The following is an 18479-nucleotide window of genomic DNA, read 5'->3' as shown; positions in this document are numbered from 1 at the left end:
CTCGTTTGTAATGCAAAGAAAAATCCAGTTTTTATTTCCTTAAAGTGCTTATATTAATTGTAAGTGCAGCAAATGTTCCAGGCTCCAATCACCGCCCCACAGCTACCACTTGGAGACCCAAGTTTCCAGAGCTCTGAATTGCTTCAGCCTCACGAGCGGGACGTGCCAGAAATCTGCTGGCAAAAAAAAGCTTTTTATTTAATCTGTTTTTAACTTAAGAGGAATCTTCTTAGTTTTTGCAAAACCGGCCCATACAATTGTACGCTTTTACCTTAAAAGTATTATGGACAGTTAACTAAGCAGGTCAAGGTAGGGGAACCTCGGCCCCTGCGCCGCACTCCCGCGCTCTCTCCGCAGACCCGCCCCGCCCCTCGCACGTAGCGCTCCGCCCAGGCCCCGCCCCGGAAGCCCCGCCTCTTCTCTCTGCGTGTCCGCGGTTTCCTACGGAAGTAGAAGCGGTGAGCGCGAGGTGAACGTCGTGCGGCTGACCGTAAGTTTTTTCTTCGTAGTGTATATGTGCCGCGCGGTCCCGCTTACTCCATCCTCGGGGTCTCGGAGTCACTATGGACGTAAAATCACAGCAGCCGGCCCTCCACCCCAAGTAAATCCAGACGTCGCCGTCACAGGACGGGTGTCTTTTCCTTTGGGTTTGAATTCGCTCTGAGGCTGGTCCCTGACCTTGGCTTTTTTACCTTGTCCACGCAGACACCGCCTTTCGCAACATTTCCCTGCTTCAAACCTGTCAATGTCTCGCCCTCGCCGTGTAAAGTCTTCTTCCGCGAGGTGGATTCGCGCCCCCATCCTGGCCTTCTCGGCCCCTGGAGGGCAGCGCCGGCCGCCCCGCTCCCGGACAGGCCGCGTCCTCTCCCCGGTGCCGGGATTCTGCAGAGCCCGCCCCTCTCCGGAGACCCCCTCCCTCCCTCCCAGCCCGTCTGTCCTCGCGTCTTCTCAGGCCGGTCCTTCGGCTCCCCCGGCCTCCCCTTCGTAGTCAGCCCTTCCCCTCACCCCGCATAGGGGGAGGTGACCTGGGCCAGCCTTGTGACACCCAGTGTATGTCTGTCCCCAGTTTCCACCCCGCTGGAAAATAGTCTCTTCCGGTAGGGCGGCATCTTATTCAGTCACCATCCCTGTAAATTCGTGGGCGAGGGGGATCAGGAGAAGCAGAGACAGAGCGACTGGGAGAGAAGCAGAAAAACTGAGAAGGAGGAAGGAATGAGAGAGAACCGATGGGATAGTAACATAGGGAGAGGGGCCTTGTATCACCGGCAGGAGGGAGGCACTTCACACAGGGAGTGGGCGGAGAGCATAAGAGTTGCAACCATGCCCTTCAGAGGACCGTGGTGCTGGGAGAGAAAGAGGAAAACTAGTGACTAGAAGAGCACAAGAGAGAAAGCAGGAAGGAGGCATAGCCACCTGGGGTGCCAGAGAGTGCAGACTAAGGCATTGTAGCAGTTACAGAAAGAATGTAACCTGGAGATCGGAGAGGGAGCTGAGTTTGGGAATAAAGATGGAGAAACACATGGATATTTAGGACAATCATACAGGTTGGGGAGAAAGCAGCAAGAAGGGGAAGAAGTCGCAGGGTGGGGCAGGACAAGGGTGAGGGAGAAGTAGGAGGGGAGAAACAGCAGGAGAGTAGAGGGGAACAAAAAGACAGAGATGAAATAGGAGACAGATAAGCAGAATGAAATGGAAACACATAGTAGTGCAGGTAGAGGTGAGAAACTGGGTCCAGATGGGCGGTGAGTTGTTTGGATACAGATGATTATGTTGTGATATGTTGATTTGTAGCTTTAGAATCTAATGAATTAAAATTTATTTGCTTAAATTAGACAGATGAGGATGGGAAGTGCAAAAAGTGAAAGGTTTGTGTATTTTGTAAGTATTTGTAAGAGAAGATAACTTCCATTTGCAGTTCCTGTTCGGCCAAGGCGCAGTGACTTGACCCAGACAGTTGTGGGTCACCCCCTTCCATTTTCCTGGCATGAGGTAGAGGAGAGGAGAGGCGAGAGACTAGTGGCACAAGAAATGACTAGCTTTGTCACCACGTGGTGCCTCTTTAAAGGAACATTAAAAGTTTTGGATTTTGTAATGAATTTTCTTCTTTCTTTCTGGTTTCTTTACGTTTAATTCTTTGTGTGGCTTGGAATAAATCTTAGTCCATTCAATTTCTACTTTCCTGTAGGTAATTATTAACTTCTGGAATAAGTTTGGTTCCCTTAGGTAGTCTACTCATGTCATTCTTTTCTAAATAAGGTAAAGCCTCAATTTTTGAAAAACTTCGACACCAGCATTTTTAGATTAAAAATAATTCACAGATTATTTCTTTTTATTGATTCAGGTTTATACGAGGCCTGAGTGCTTTTCCTCTTCATCTTATATATTGGAAAACTTCTTTGATAACTAGTAAATAATTTTAGACTATTTTGATTAGTATTTGGTAAAGAGGTCATTGGTCTTTTACATTAACAGTCAAAACCTAATTTAACCAGTTAGTCTAATATTTGTTTTTTTCCTCTTTTATTTGGTCTGTTAAAATAGCTGTGAGATGACAGGAAGATGTTTCGCTCAGGTCCCTCTTTAGTGTTCTTTGCAAATGATGAAGGATGCGTTGGATTGGCTTGGAACCTTCCTCCAACAGAGCCATCTATTCATGATGAAGAAGTTTGCTCACAGTTTATTTTTCAGCTGACCCCTTACAATGTTTTCTTCACCAGTGGCTATATTTTTGCAAATCTGCATGTTTAAATATTTTACTGAGATCTTCTGGAAAGAAGAATTGAATACTCAGTATTATATCTGTGTGATCAGACCTTGAAAGAGAAATTTCCTTTGGTCAGGAACATGAAGGTTGGTTCTGGTGTTTTAAATTCGACAGGCGATGAGGACAAAGTCTGCCCACTGGCCCTTCAGGATCCCATTTCAGACTTTAGTTCCACCTGATTCTCTGGATTCAACCTGGGCTTTCTCAGACATGTCTCCCCTCTGGGCCTCCTCAGGGAGCCCACTTGTAATATGGAGATGAGAGTCTAGACTCAGAAACTGTGAGTCTGAGGAATATTGACTCCTGAAGTGATTGGCCAAATTGTGTGTTTGTCTGTGTGTGGGAATTCTTTCTAGTGAGAGTGTCCTGTGTTATTTAGAATTTTTCACGGTTCCCAGTCATCCTAGAATGAAAAGCAAAAGTGCTAGGATTGAGAATGGAACATAGCCTCATAGTTTGAGAAACCATAGTCAGACATATTTCTCTGCATTAAATGTAAATCTGAAAGTAGTTTATGTCAACCCCTGGGCTTCAGACCTCCACTGGGTTTTTTTTGTCCTTGGGACAAAATCCAGTTTCCTTCCTGTAGCTACACAGACCTGTGTCATCCTCAGGGCCCTGCCGGTGTCTCCAGCCTCATCCTGGGAGCTGACCCTGTTCTCTTGGTTCGCTCTGTCCTGGTCACATTCATCTTTTCTCTGTTCCCAAACACCAACACCTTTCATGTTTCAGATCTTAGTTGCTCCTCTTACCTTTTTCTTTTGAATCAGCATGATCCTGGCCGTACACCCTCCTTCAAGTCTTAGTTCAGAGATGGCTCGCCATCCACCCCCCGACAATCTCCGTGACGTTAACCAGATTTTATTGCCTCAGTATCAGTCACCCTCAACAGAAACGCACTTCTCCATTGATTATTTTGAGTCTCTTGTCTTTAACGTCCACCGAAGGACACGGTGTTCGTCTTTTTCCCAGGGTCACTGCAACGCCTCACTCGTGGGATGTTTTCAGATGCTAGGAATTTCCATTGGGCTGAGTACTCCTCAGGGAATACGAAGGTAACAGGGTAGGTGATGAGGATGGTTCCCATATTTGTTCTGGATATTTCAGCGCTTATTGATCTTTACCTGGTGTGCCTCCTTAATTACTCCAGAGCAAAAAGCTGTAGGGAGGCCTAAGGAGCCCTGTACAGCTGGTTTCCTCTTGCAGTGTTGTCAGGTGTCCTCATGTTTATTCTGCTGCGTTACTGCTCTACTATAGCTACAGGTGTTGCAGGCTGTGCACATCTGGGGACCAGCTGCCACCTTGACAAGTGCTTTGCCTTCCAGCAGTTCATCCGCTCAGAGTCAGGGGTAGTGATTTTACGATGCTAAGGGTGGGCAGAAGTCCAGAACCTAAGGGGATGTGAAGGAGAGCGCCCTAAATAGGGAATGTGTTTTCCAATTAGATGTGAGTGGGGAGAACAGGAGACAAGAAACTTCAGGACGCTCTCCCTTTGTAACTGTCTCACTGAACTCGAATGCCCGTGTAAGTGCACTCTGTAGCGTCCCCGGTTGCTGGCAAGTATCCTCCAGGGGGCCAGCTGTTTGCTCTTCATACTGAACGCCCAGTGTCCTTTGGGTGGGAGCGTCTGTGTTCTGGTTGCAAGATCCTTGCTGAGAGGTCTTTGTGCCATTTATCACGTTTCCTCGTGTTCGCATGGAGGAGCGGTAGAGAAGTCGGGAAAGGGAAGCAGAGCCTGTATGGGTCTGCATGAGGGATATGGCCGCAGGTGTGGGCATCAACTTGAGCCCAGTGAATGTGTGCACCTGTGCCTTGTGGGATCAAGGGATGTGGGGAGGTATTGGCAAGGGATGTCTTAATTCTGTCTGGAGCATCGTGACATGGGTTTATGGGTGGTTGTGGGTTTGAGGCGCCATAGGCTCCTAGCTCAGCTTCCCTGTAGCATAGATGCTGAGACTGAGGCTTGCATGTATTGGTTACATTGGGTCACACCTTCATTCCTGAGGAGGAATGAAGACAGTGGATTTAGAAAGAGAGAACCATTTTCCCCCAGTATTGTTAGAGCTGTGGCCTGAGATACACCCATAGGGAGCTCTGGGTAGAGGAGGACGGCTGCCACGGTACCGCAGGAATGGATCTAGACGGCGCCCTATAGAATCCACTCTAAGCCGTGACGTGTGTTGGCTTTTTTGGGAGGGTAAGAAGCATCGTGTAAACCTCCAAGTAATACAGGGAAAGTCTCAGAGATCATTTTTCGCATTACCTTTGCTATTTTTGAGCATTTTGGGTTGTGAGTGAAGAATATTTCAGATGCGCTATGGAAGATACAAAAGAGAGCACTTCATTGGGGATGTTGGGGTCTCACTGAGGCATGTGTATTATTGGAGACATCTTTTTAATAGGTAGGTTTTGGAGACGACAGTGTTTGTGCTGGAATCATTGTAAATGAAAATATGGGCTTTTGGGTCTGCTGATCCTTGGGTGTCTCCATATGTGTTTTTTCCTGATGCATGAGTTATGAAGAGCTTGGTTTGTTGTTTGGTATTTTCTATGAGGATCATTAAGAGAGTGTCTGGAGACTGTGTTGGACCCCATAAGAGTTTGTTTATTTGTGTCCGTATGGGAAATTATGAGTTCTGTGTCAGATGGCAGAATGTTTTGAGCAGGAAGCTTTTGCTAGGTATGTGTCTAGCCCGGGTCATAAAGTCCTGTCATGTTTGGAAAGATTGTTTCAAGAATCAAAGGGCCCCAACACCACAGTGATCTAAAGTCTAGAGGCTCATCCTTGGGAAGAAATAGCTGTTAACTTTCTGCTGCCAGGCTCATACTTGTTTCTGCACTATCCTGTCTTTATCTGTCTCAACACACAGACACAGACACACACACACACACACACACACACACACACACACACACACACACAGGCCCAATACAGAGAACAGAGCACACTTAATGCCCTGTTGGTGGGAATGTAAATGATACGGCTATTATGGAAAACAATATGGTGGTTTCTCAGTAAATTTAATGTAGAACAGACACAATCTGTCAAACCCACCTCTGGCTCGATATCCAAAGGAAATGAAATCAGTATATTGAGCGCAATATCTGCCCTCCAATGAGCATTAATGCATTATTCACAACAGCCAAGTTGTAGAAAGAACCATAATGTTGATGAATGAATAATGAAGAGATTTTATATATATAAATATATATATATATATATATATGTATGTATGTATATATATATACACACACACACAAAATTCAGCCATAAAAATGAAGGAGCCTATCATTTGTAACAGAATGAACGAACCTAGAATGAATATGCTCAGTGAAATAAGCCTGACAGAAAAAGATAAATTCTGTGTGGAAACTAGAAATGTAAAACTCATAGAGCTGTAGAGTAGAAAGGTTGTTACCAGGGGCTGGGTGGTGGAGAAAATGGGGCGATGTTGCCCAAGGGTTAGAAACTTTCATTTGTAAAATGAGTAAGTTCTGGGGATCTCTGTGTACTATGCTGACTACGGTTGATCATAGTGTGTTACTATATACTGGAGAATTGTTGAGGGAGTAAAATTTTAGTGTTCTCACTACACAGACACAAAATGGTAACTGTGAGTTAGTGGAAGTGTAAATTACTTGATGCTGATAATTATTGTACATTGTGTACATCTGCCAAATAATCACGTTGTACAGCTTATATCTACGCCATTTTTATTCATCAATTATACCTCAGTAGTGCTTGAAAAGAAAAAGAAAGCGTGAGGTGTGTTGGGCTCACCTCCTCTAGATGGTGCTCAACCCAGGCTTCACGTTGATTTGAGTAAGGCATCTTTATATGTTTTATACCCCCTGACCAGAGATGCCTTTTAAAGTAGCTGGGTTGGGGCCCAACATGAATAATACTTAAGGTTCCCCAGGATGTTCCAATCTGGATCCCTCACTGAGCATCGTGACTCTGGGTCCCCCCGTTCCTGAGGGCTGGGATCTGGGCTGAGGCTGAGGGGCTCTGCTCTGCGTGGGGATGGATCAGGGCTGGTCTGTGACCTGCAGGGGGTCGTCGGGTCCAGCTGAGGTGCCCGCTGCTGCTGTGTACGTGAGGGCCTCACCAGGAGGGGAGCCTGATCTGAAGAAAGGGTGGGAAAACTCTCCTGTTGGTCTCTGTGTGGGAGTTTACTGTCCTGAGCCCCTCCTGGGACAGTGGGCAGCAGGGGGCTGTCTGTTCCACATGCTGAGGTCTTCCCTGTGTGTGTGGTGGTGACTCAGGAAGGGGGTGTGTTGATTCTAAGCATTAAACAGCTTGTTTTCAACTTTGAAGATCGACCTCTAAAGGCTCACATGGTCTGAGGAAGAAGCCCATAAGAAGAGGAGGAAGAGGAAAGAGAAGGAGTAAGAAATGGCTCTTTCTCAGGTGAAGTCATGTTCTCAGTTGATTCTTCAGTGTATCTGTCCTGAAATTCCCTTCTTTGGACACGCTGATCCTCTCTGACTCTGAGGTGTTGTTCCTGACACCTGTGCATTCGTCCTTACCTAGTGCCGTCCCTCAGTACGTGTTTATAATTGTTATATCTTCTTGGAGAATTGACCCTTTTATGATTACGTAATGTCCTTTGTCTCTTATGTCAGATTTTCTGTTTACTTTGTCCGATATTGTGCAGTCACTCTTGCTGTCTGTGGGGTGGGATGTCTTTTTCCTTCCTTTTGCTGTTTGCCTTTCCTGTCCTTAGATGTGTCTTTCGCTCTAGCTCTCTGTTTTCCCCCTGTTACTTCCTCTAGTGGTCCCTGCTCAGGCACCCTGTACCGTGGTGAACGGCAGGAGCCCTGGCCAGCCCCCTTCACGCCACTGTAACTCCAGCGGGAATGCATCGACCCTTTCCTTCTGACCATGACATTGGTGAAACGTTCTTTCTTAATAACAATATATTTTTTCCATATTCCTTTTTGTTATGTTTTATAATTCTCCCAGAAACTTTTTACTTTACCATTGTGAGAATTTTATTCTTAATCTGTTAAAATAGCGTATAATAGTAATAACTTTTCTAATTTTTAAAAAAAATTTTTCTAATTTTGAATCAATGTTTTATTAGTGGAAAAACAAAGAAACCCTTTTTGGCCTTTGTTAATGCCTATCTGTATAAATTCAAATGGACAGATTTATATTTATATTTTTGAATATAGTTATTGAAATTGGAGTTAAAGTATTCTCATTTTTTTTTTAATGTCTGTACTATTTTCTTTTTTAGCAGACTACTATAGAATTATGTTGAGAAGCTCAGTTTAGTACAGTTTGTACATTTTCATTTCTGTAAGAAATATCCTGAAATACACGTGAATAGATATGATAATGAAAAAATAGTCTGAAAATCTGTCAGGAGACCACTCTCGTTCCAGTTAATTTATCACTGACGTGTGTATACGTGCATGGATGTGCAAGTCCATGGTTTAGATAAAAGACATCATGATTTTAAATCTATAGATATCTTTTTGCAGTTCATATTATATCTTTAATATATTCCCTGGCCTTGAACTTTTTCTACAGTATCATGTTCATGGTTTAAATAGTAATAAGATTACTAACGTTTTGTGTGTATGTGTGCGTGTACACGTATATAATGAACTTTTAGGCTGTTCCATGTTGTTTACCTTGAACTTCTTTAAAGTTTTCTCAGATAATCATCTGTCAGTGAAGTTTTAATGCTCTATGTGTTACTTAACTCTGTGATTTTTAAGCTTCAGTTCCAGAGCCCAACCATGGTATAGCCCAACCAAGTTCATGTGCTTACTGTATGATTCCTTAGATTCCTGAACTCAGTCGAGTTTTTCAGAGTGTCTCTGACACAGTTTTCTCCTCTGTAAGTTGGGAAAAGATCTTTCTTTAATGAGCTTTGATGTTGCTAACAAGTTAATACATGTAAAACATTTAGAGTAATGCATAGCATATAGGAAGTGTTCATATAATGTTCCTCTTTGCTGCTGTTATCGTCATCATAATTGGAGGTTTTGAGCTTTCTTTATAAAGCCACTGTGGACTCTGTCATCTCTGAAGACACCACTCATGCTCCTCAACATCCAGGAGGAGGATTATCCCCCAGTGTATAGAACATAATATCTAACACTTCCACATGGACAGCCCGGTGTTGAATTTTTATTTGTTTGTATTTCATGTATTGCCCACAAAAATGAGAAGGGTAAATCTATTTGAAGGATATTGTAATCTCTATGACAAAGCATAAGAAGTTAAAATTAGACACCCAATTAGCTTCAAATACCTTTCCATGGATCTGTCAGAATACATACTTCAATCTAATTGATCTTTTACCTCTACTCATTTTGTACGGAAATAAGAACTCTCCTCATGTCCTCTTGGTGAAATGTTTTTTTCTTTAAGGGACAGTTGACATTGAATGATGTGGTCATCGAATTCTCTCCAGAAGAGTGGAAATGCCTGGACCCTGCTCAGAGGGCCTTGTACAGGGACGTGATGTTGGAGACCTGCAGGAACCTGCTCTCTGTGGGTGAGGATAACTTCCCTCCAAAGGTCGGGAGGGTATCTTTGCATTTTCCCCTGTTTCCCTTTTGGAATCCCCTGCCTTGGTTAACTGAGCTCAAAGCCATGTTGACTGAGGCATGAAAAGCTTCTTGATTTAGCATCAGGAGTTTAAACATGCCCTTTCTTCAGATGATCTGGCCACTTCGCGGTACACCAGGAGTTTTTTAAGTGATTAAGTGTGTCTAATGCCCAAGCAGAAACTTTTAAAATATTTCATTCCCTGTGCTCTACCTCTGTGCTTTTGATTCAGTACCTATTGGAAGAGAGTTAGACGTCTGCATATTTCATTGTTCCCTCTGCATTGAGAAGGAGGCACGCGGTGGATGAGTTTCTGAAATATGTTTCCAGACCCACTGCAGCATTAGTAGTGTTTGGGAAACTCTACCAAATGGGAGAGTTGTTTGCGAAAACAGAAATCTATTCGTTGTCAAGTCTGAGAGGAAATTTTTCTTCTCCCTTAGTTATCACTCGGTCCCTCAACATGTAAAATGTATTCTTTCCCCCTCCAGTGGTGTGGGAGCTCCACCAAAGACAAAGGCAAAGTCTTTATCATGATATACAGCACTCGGCTATCTGGCCCCTGTGAACTTGTTGCTGCTTGATTTTGAGGAGCGTAAACAGGGTTGTTTTAAAGGGGTCTGTTGCTCCCTCAGCTCTCCTTTTGGACTTGATTCCCTTGGATGCTCCGTTCTCAGTCCATATAGATCAGAGCTGATGCCTCCAGACTCCAGCCCCTGAGCCTTTCTGGGTTCCACCCCCATCTTGTGTTCTTTGAAGACCTAATCAGGAGATGGGAAAACACTGGCTGCTCTTTCATTCCATCTGGCACCTCAGAACCTGCAAGGAGCTGTCTGAAGCCCTGTCTGCTTGTTTTGCTACCTCAGCCATTTACTCCTTTGACTAATATCTCCCCATTCTGCTACCAGAGTTTGGTAACAGCTGTTCTACTCTAAGTTGCTCTTAGTATGCCCCTTTTTTAAATTTTACTTTATTTATGTGTTTATTTTTTTGTTGGCTGCACTGGGTCTTCATTGTGGCGCGCAGGCTTCTCTAGTTGTGGCGGGCAGGCTCCAGAGCTCGCGGGCGCAGTTGAGGCAGCGCTTGGGCTTATTTGCCTCTTGGCATGTGGGATCTTAGTTCCCCAGCCAGGGAGCGGACCCGCGTCCCTTGCAATGGAAGGCGAATTCTTAACCACTGGACCACCAGGGAAGTCCCAGCATGCCTCTTTTTAAAAAAATATATTTTGCACATAAATGGGATCATTCAGTATTATTTTTTCTCTGAATAATTTTACTGAGTATATACCCTCATTGTCCATCTGTGCTGTTAAAAATAGCTGGATTTTTTTCTTCTTTATGTGTAAATGAAATTGCATTCTGTGTATCTCCCAGATTTGTTCCCCATCCATCTGTTGGACAGTTAGGTTGTTTCAATGCCTGGGCCATTGTGATTACTGCTGTTATGCACGTGGGAGTGCAGGTATCTTTTTTTTTTTTTTTAATAAATTTATTTACTTTATTTATTTTTGGCTGCGTTGGGTCTTTGTTGCTGCGCGTGGGCTTTCTCTAGTTGCGGCGAGCAGGGGCTACTCTTCCTTGTGGTGCACGGGCTTCTCATTGCGGTGGCTTCTCTTGTTGCAGAGCACGGGCTCTAGGCGCGTGGGCTTCAGTAGTTGTGGCTCGCGGGCTGTAGAGTGCAGGCTCGGTAGTTCCGGCGCACGGGCCTAGTTGCTCCGCGGCATGTGGGATCTTCCTGGACCAGGGCTCGAACCCATGTCCCCTCCATTGGCAGGTGGATTCTTAACCACTGCACCACCAGGGAAGTCCTCTTCTTTTCTTTTAACCTCATTATTTTTAGTTGCCTCGTACAGTTTTATTCACACATATATGCAATCACAAGCTATGATACCCCATGTTTATTATTCCCTCTCCTCCACTCAGTCCTGGTATCAGTCCTGGTCTTTCTTTACATGGTCTCTCTCTCTCTCTCTCTCTTTTTGTATTATTTATTTACTTATTTTTGGCCACACCCCGTAGCATGTGGGATCTTAGTTCCCTGACCTGAGATGGAACCCGCACCCCCTGCTTTGGAAGCGCAGAGTCTTAACCACTGGACCGCCAGGGAAGTCCATTTACATTGTCTCTTGATGTGGTTAGAATCACTGTCGTTTGGTCACGTATTTAAGTTGTTCTCCTGATCTCCCCAGTTTCCACAGCACTTCATCATCCATCCCTCCACCTTCCTCATTACTCACACTGTAAAAATGATTCCCTTTCATCCATTGAAAAACTTTTTCAGTAGATGACCTAAATCAAAATGTGCAGCCGTGATGACTCAGAAACCATTTCCAGCAGGGATGCTTGAATAGCAGTATTAGTTACACAGCTCACTTCTTCTTGCATCTCCCTTAAGATTTCCTTTTTAAACTTCTGATCTTGGTATATTTACTGTTAGTTGGTATGTGCTTTGTGGTCACAGTGGAAAATACCCGTTTTTGAGAGCTAATGTAAGTTTTTCCATTTGAATGTTTTTGTCACGGTGTTTGAAACGATGCTACGCTGAACTTAATTTGAATTACGTGTAATCACTCTTTCTGTAGTGAAGAATCCTATTCTTTACTGTTCTTCAAAAATTTAACATCATGGTTGAAAAGTTTCATAACTCTGTTTGATAAAAGTGTTACTTTTGTTTAATATCATATATTCAACATGAAACATTTATTCATGCAGTGTAATGAATAGGAAATGTATGGTTCTTTATATCTTGTAGATATTTCTCATATACACGTGATAAGGAAATTACAACTAAAATCAAACATTGATAGAGGAGGAGTATTCCAAACAGTGATTTTGGGAAGACATGAAATCCAGGAAATCAAGCCTTTTTACCTCTCGGAAATACAGGAGAATATGTTTGACTTTGGATTTCAGTGGAGACATGATGAAAGAAATTACAGAAATATCCCTACATCCCATAACCAAAATGTCACTGATAGAAGAAGTCAACATGGTGGAAGGGATGCGGGAAACAACCATATTGGAAATAGACTTGTGTTAAGCCTTCAGGATGAACTGCATGTGTTTAAAAGTAAACAGAAAATTGATGATTTTAATAAAGCTAATAAGAGTATCAACAGTACTTCCTCATTTTCACCAGTTGAAGGAATTTCTCCTCCTGTCCAAACCAACATTTCTAATATATATTTTATACATCCTTCAATACTGACACAAGACCAGAGCCCACACAGGGAAATACCTTGCAAATGTAATGAGTATGGCAAAACGTTTCATCAGGGCTCAAATCTCAGGAGTCATCAGAGAATCCATATAGGAGAGAAATTACATAAATGTGATGTATGTGACAAGGTCTTTAGCCGAAATTCAGATCTTGTAATTCATCAAAGAATTCATACTGGAGAGAAACCTTACAAATGTAATGAGTGTGGCAAGGTCTTTAGTACAAAAGGAAAGCTTTCAGTTCATCAGAGAATTCATACTGGAGAGAAACCTTACAAATGTAATGAGTGTGGTAAAACCTTTAATCAGAGATCAATCCTCACTCGACATTGGATAATCCATACAGGAGAGAAATTACATAAATGTGATGTATGTGACAAGGTCTTTAGTCAAAATTCAGACCTTGTAATTCATCAAAGAGTTCATACTGGAGAGAAACCTTACGAATGTAATGAGTGTGGCAAGGTCTTTAGTCAGAAAAGAAAGCTTTCAGTTCATCAGAGAATTCATACTGGAGAGAAACCTTACAAATGTAATGACTGTGGTAAAACCTTTAATCAGAGCTCAACCCTCAGTCGACATCGGATAATCCATACAGGAGAGAAATTACATAAATGTGATGTGTGTGCCAAGGTCTTTAGTCAAAATCCAGACCTTGTAACTCATCAGAGAATTCATACTGTGGAGAACCCTTAAAAATGTAGTGTCTGTGGGAAAACCTTTCTTTCTTCCTCTGGCGTCAGTAGGCATGACATAATCCATAGAGTAGCAAAACCATATAAATATGATGTATGTGACAGAGTCAGTCATCAAAATGCAGTCCTTGGACTTCATCAGGAAATTCATACTAGAGAGAAACCTTAGACATGTAATGAGTGTGTCACAGTCTTTAGTCAGAACACAAACCTTGCGAGTCATCCAACAATTCATAATAGTGAGTAATCTTACAAATGTAATGAGTGTGGCTAAAACTGCTCATCAGGGCTCATACCTCAGTAGGCATCAGATAACCCATACAGGAGAGAAATTACACAATTGTGATGTATGTGGCAAGGTCTTTGTTTAAAATTCATACCTTGCAATTCATCGGAGAATTCATACTGAAGAGAAACCTTACAAACGTAATGTGTGTGGCAAAACTTTTCATCATGGCTCAACTCTCTGGCATCATCAAATAATCCATACAGGATCCAAACCATATAAATGTGACATGTGTGGCAGAGTCTTTAATCGAAATTCAGTCCTTGCATTCTTCTTCAGAGAATTCTTACTGGAGAGAAACCTTACAAATGTCATGAGTGTGGCAAAGTCTTTTGTGAGAAGACAACCCTTAACAAGGCATCAAGAAATTCATATTGCAGAGAAACCTTACAAATGTAATGCGTGTGCCAAGGTCTTTAGTCAAAACCTCCAACTTCGAATTCATTGGAAAATACATAATGGAGCAAATTACAAGAGTAATAAAAAAAAAAAAGAGTAATGATTGTGGCAAAGTGTTTAGTCAAAATGCAAACCTTGTACGTCATCAGAGAATTCATAATGGTGAGAAGGCTTACAAATGCAATGAGCGTGGCAAGGTCTTTCGTCAGAGTTCAACCCTTTCAAGTCTTCGGAGAATTCATAATGGTGAGCAGTCTTAGACATGTAATGAGCATGTCAAATTCTTCAGTGTGCTTTCAAGCCTGACTTAATGCCATCAGGCAATCCATATAGGTGAGAGACTTTAATAATGTAGTGATGTGACAAGGCTTTTAGCAGGTGTCCCCATCTTATGCTTTATTAGAAATTTCATTCCTGATTGAAACCAGTAATTGTAATTATTGTGGCCTGGCCTTTTGACAAGGAATGTATTCACCAAAGAATTCATTCTGGAGATTACCTCATGAATGTATGAATGCGAAAAACCTTCACTCGGGGCTCACATCCTACTTATCATCAGACAGTCCATACTGAACAGAACATTACAGCATTACTCTACCTTGGGAATGCTATTTTTTTAAACACTCCTTAATACCTGCTCCCCATTCTTGAGTATGCAGTATATGAATGTATTTTTTCTTGTTCTTTTATGTGTCTAAATAAACGTCATGGTATGCACCTTGATTTAGATGAAGAGAAAGTAGGAAAATAGTAATCATATACAAAATAGAAAAATTTAAAAATCAGTATCATATTTGTCCTTTATTGTGCTCAGTGAAATAATTTTTGGGCTCTATGTTCATGAGTCTTCTCTTCAAAATGAACCACATACAATGGGGACATTTTTGTTTGGTGGATAAACTAGAAATTTCATGTATTCACCCTTAAGACATATTTTTGTTGTTGCTGGTTTGCACTTGTGACCATTCACTGGAATAGGGTGGAACCCCACACAGAATTTGGTTTGATTATTGAGACTGATATTTATGTTGAAGTGTTATGAGAATGTTTGTTATATAATTCAGCTTTCTATGGGAAGGGTGGAGACTTCCAAGGTGTTCAAAAAATGGTTTAAGAGAACAGGGAATGGTCAATGGCTTCTTGTGTTAAGGAGATCACTTGATGAGATTTGAATTTTCAGTTTGTATCAAAGGAGGGAGTCCTCAGGTTTTTTTTTGTTGTTGTTGTTTTTAAATTAGTTTGCCCACATAGGTAGAATAGGAAGAGGTTGTCCTGCTGCCTAAAGCTGTCAGTAGTCAAACATCATAAAATGGATTCAGACTGTTGAACAAAACAGCGAATGTTTACTCTTGAAACTCCTGATTTCTTGATTAGGAAACAATACAGTTTTCTTCATGCTAATAATTTATTACATTTCTTTACCTGTGGCACACGTATGTTCCATTGTGCAATATGGTTTTTGAAAATGCTTGTAAAACACTTTAAATAAATTGCCCAAGGTGTTTTTACCCTAGGCTAATAAAAATTAATGTTTGGACAAGGAATTATATCCAGTCTCCTGGCATAAACCATAATGGAAAAGAATATAAAAAAGAGTGTAGGCTTCCCTGGTGGCGCAGTGGTTGAGAATCTGCCTGCCAATGCAGGGGACATGGGTTCGAGCCCTGGTCTGGGAAGATCCCACATGCCGCGGAGCAACTAGGCCCGTGAGCCACAACTACTGAGCCTGCGCGTCTGGAGCCTGTGCTCCGCAACGGGAGAGGCCGCGACAGTGAGAGGCCCGCGCACCGCAATGAAGAGTGGCCCCCGCTCACTGCAACTAGAGAAAGCCCTTGCACAGAAACGAAGACCCAACACAGCCATAAATAAATAAATAAATAAATAAATATAAGAAATTCTCCCCTCAATAAAAACAAACAAAAAAAACCAAAAAAAAACCCCACAATCAAAATGTGAAGATTTTAAACAGAAATAGAATGTTTGTCTATACTCATTAAAAAAAAAAAAAAAGAGTGTATATATGTGTATAATTGAGTCACTTTGCTGTACAGCAGAAACTAACAGAACGTTGTAAATCAACTATACTTCAGTAAAAAAATTAATGTTTGGAAATGTTTACCAGATAATATATGTAAGCAGTTTTTTAGAAGAGCAGTTATCCATAGGGTATCAAAATTTTATTCTGCAGTGTTTTTACTAAATGTCTTGTTGTTTTATAATTTTACCTTTAAACCAGTGATTACCTTTGAGCTAATATTTGTACAGGTGTGAAGTTTAAATGGAGTTTTCTCCCCCATTGTGAACATGTTATTGATTACTACCAGTTTTTGAAAATCCTTCATTCATTGAATTGCCTTGGTACCTTAGTCAAAAATCTGTTGGAAGTACAGTGGCCCTTGAACAGTGCAGTGAGTTAGAGGTGTTGAGTCCCGAGTAGTCAAAAATCCACGTATAACTTAATATTGGCTGTCCATATCCGTGGTTCTGCATCCTTGGATTCAACTGAGTTGTGACGTTGTAGTACTGTGATAGTGTGTTTTGGGAAACATGCATGTATAAGTGAATCCACACAGCTTAAACCCGTGTTGTTCAAGGGTACACTGTACTCCTGTGGGGCTGTTTCTGGTTTCCTCATTCTGTTCTGTTGGTCTATGTGTCTGTCACTCGAGAAATCCCACACAGTCTTGATTACTGTCACTGTATTATAAATCTTATCGTGTGGAGTGATTCCAACCACTTCAGTATTTTTCAGATATATCAGCTCTTCTATTTCTTTTGCCTTTCCATATTTATTTTAGAAAAATCTTGTTTGTATCTTCAAAAATTTTGTTTGGAAATGCGTTAAACCTGTATGTCAGTTTGAGGTGATTTGTCATCATTTCTACGTTGTGTCTTACCTTCAATGAATATGGTATGTTTCTCTAGCAATTCATTGACTGTGGTATGTTTCTCTAAAATGACCTAAATGAAATGTCATCTTTGATTTCTTTCAGACTACTGTAGTTTTCCATATAAAAGTCCATGTTTTGTTAGATTTACACATTTTTCTTCTAGTTTTACTTTTCTGAGCATTTAAAGAAGATATTACATTTTTTATTTCAGTATTCATTTGTAAATTGCTACTATATAAAATTTCAATAAATTTTTGAGTGGGGTACTTGTATCCTGACACCTTGCATTGTATACTTTTTCTAGAAATTTCTGTAGATTCTTTTGATTTTCCATATACACCATTTCTTTAAAATTTCTATTTCTGCTGTAACAACTTACCACAAACTAAATGCCTTAAATCAACATAGATTTATGCTCTTGTTTTTCTGGAGGGCAGAGGTACAAAATGAATCCAAAACATTGTGAGTCTGACTCCATTTTTGAGGTCTGACTACAGACACCTTTAAGACTCGGTACAAGCTCTTCCTCTTCTGTGCATGTTATCAGGGCAGGCTGATAATAAAGCCTGAGCGCTCCATCCCTTGGCAGGACTTGTAGGTTCACACCACAAGCAAATACCATCACCACAGCCCAGTCTTGTATCCACCGTAACGCAAGAACATCACCATTCTCTGCTTTCTCTAGCCATTTTGGGAACAACTTGGTCCACCCTGGTCTCCCCAGAAAGCCCTCCAAACTAAACTTTGTGTGGGGTTCCATCTTCTTCCAGCAGAAAAAGCAAAAGTACAGGGACTTCCCTGGTGGCGCAGTGGTTAGGAATCCGCCTGCCAATGCAGGGGACACGGGTTCGAACCCTGGTCCAGGAAGATCCCACATGCCGCAGAGCAACTGGGCCCGTGAGCCACAGCCACTGAGCCTGCGCTCTAGAGCCCACAAGCCTCAACTACTGAAGCCTGCGTGCCTAGAGCCGGAGCTCTGCAACAAGAGAAGCAACCGCAGTGAGAAGCCTGCGCACCGCAACGAAGAGTAGCCCCCACTCAGCAACTAGAGAAAGCCACACAGCAGTGAAGACCCATCGCAGCCAAAAATAAATAAATAAATTCATTAATAAAAAAAAAAAGCAAAAGTACAAATTAACAACAAATAGGGCTTCCCTGGTGGCTCAGTGGTTAAGAATCCGCCTGCCAGTGTAGGGGACATGGGTTCGAGCCCTGGTCTGGGAAGATCCCACATTCCGCAGAACAACTAATCCCGTGCACCTGAACTACTGAGCCTGTGCTCTAAAGCCTGCGAGCCACAACTACTAAGCCTGTGCACCACAACTACTGAAGCCCGCGTGCCTAGAGCCAATGCTCCACAACAAGAGAAGCCACCACAATGAGAAGCCCGTGCGCAGCAAGGAAGACCCAACACAGTCAAAAATAAATAAATAAATGTATTTTTTTTTTTAAACCTAAAAAAAAACCCAACAAATATTTTGGAGAGTGCATACGTGAAATTTCTAGTTTATAAATCCCATTGTGTTTGTTCATTCTTAGAGGAAACTCATGAACCTTGATCTTTTCCAGTTATTTCTCTGAGCACTGCAAGCACAAATGATAGATTGTGTCCTTTTAATCCTTATTTATGAAATGTTCTTTTATTTCCTCATAGTTTT

The 18479-nt window shown here is 42.0% G+C and overlaps 2 protein-coding genes across 2 annotated transcripts in view; both read left to right on the top strand.

The window, feature by feature from the left end:
• The first annotated feature begins 443 nt into the window (after window positions 1-443).
• Window positions 444-14034, top strand: LOC132354098 (zinc finger protein 836-like). The gene is made up of 4 exons (XM_059905734.1): window positions 444-490; window positions 7083-7175; window positions 9153-9279; window positions 12084-14034. The coding sequence occupies exons 2-4, from the start codon at window positions 7161-7163 to the stop codon at window positions 13244-13246; spliced, it is 1305 nt and encodes a 434-aa protein (XP_059761717.1). The 5' UTR covers window positions 444-490; window positions 7083-7160; the 3' UTR covers window positions 13247-14034.
• A 2-nt stretch (window positions 14035-14036) lies between these two features.
• Window positions 14037-18479, top strand: part of LOC132354078 (zinc finger protein 347-like) — a 44010-nt gene continuing 39567 nt past the window's right edge. Inside the window, exon 1 of the mRNA XM_059905689.1 lies at window positions 14037-14176. Within this exon, the coding sequence (XP_059761672.1) occupies window positions 14057-14176 (120 nt within the window). The 5' untranslated portion in view covers window positions 14037-14056. The remainder of the gene's footprint in view (window positions 14177-18479) is intronic.

This window comes from Balaenoptera ricei, chromosome 19 (genome assembly GCF_028023285.1).
Source record: "Balaenoptera ricei isolate mBalRic1 chromosome 19, mBalRic1.hap2, whole genome shotgun sequence".
Classification (NCBI taxonomy): Eukaryota; Metazoa; Chordata; class Mammalia; order Artiodactyla; family Balaenopteridae; genus Balaenoptera; species Balaenoptera ricei.
This window is presented reverse-complemented; position numbering and strand designations above follow the sequence as displayed.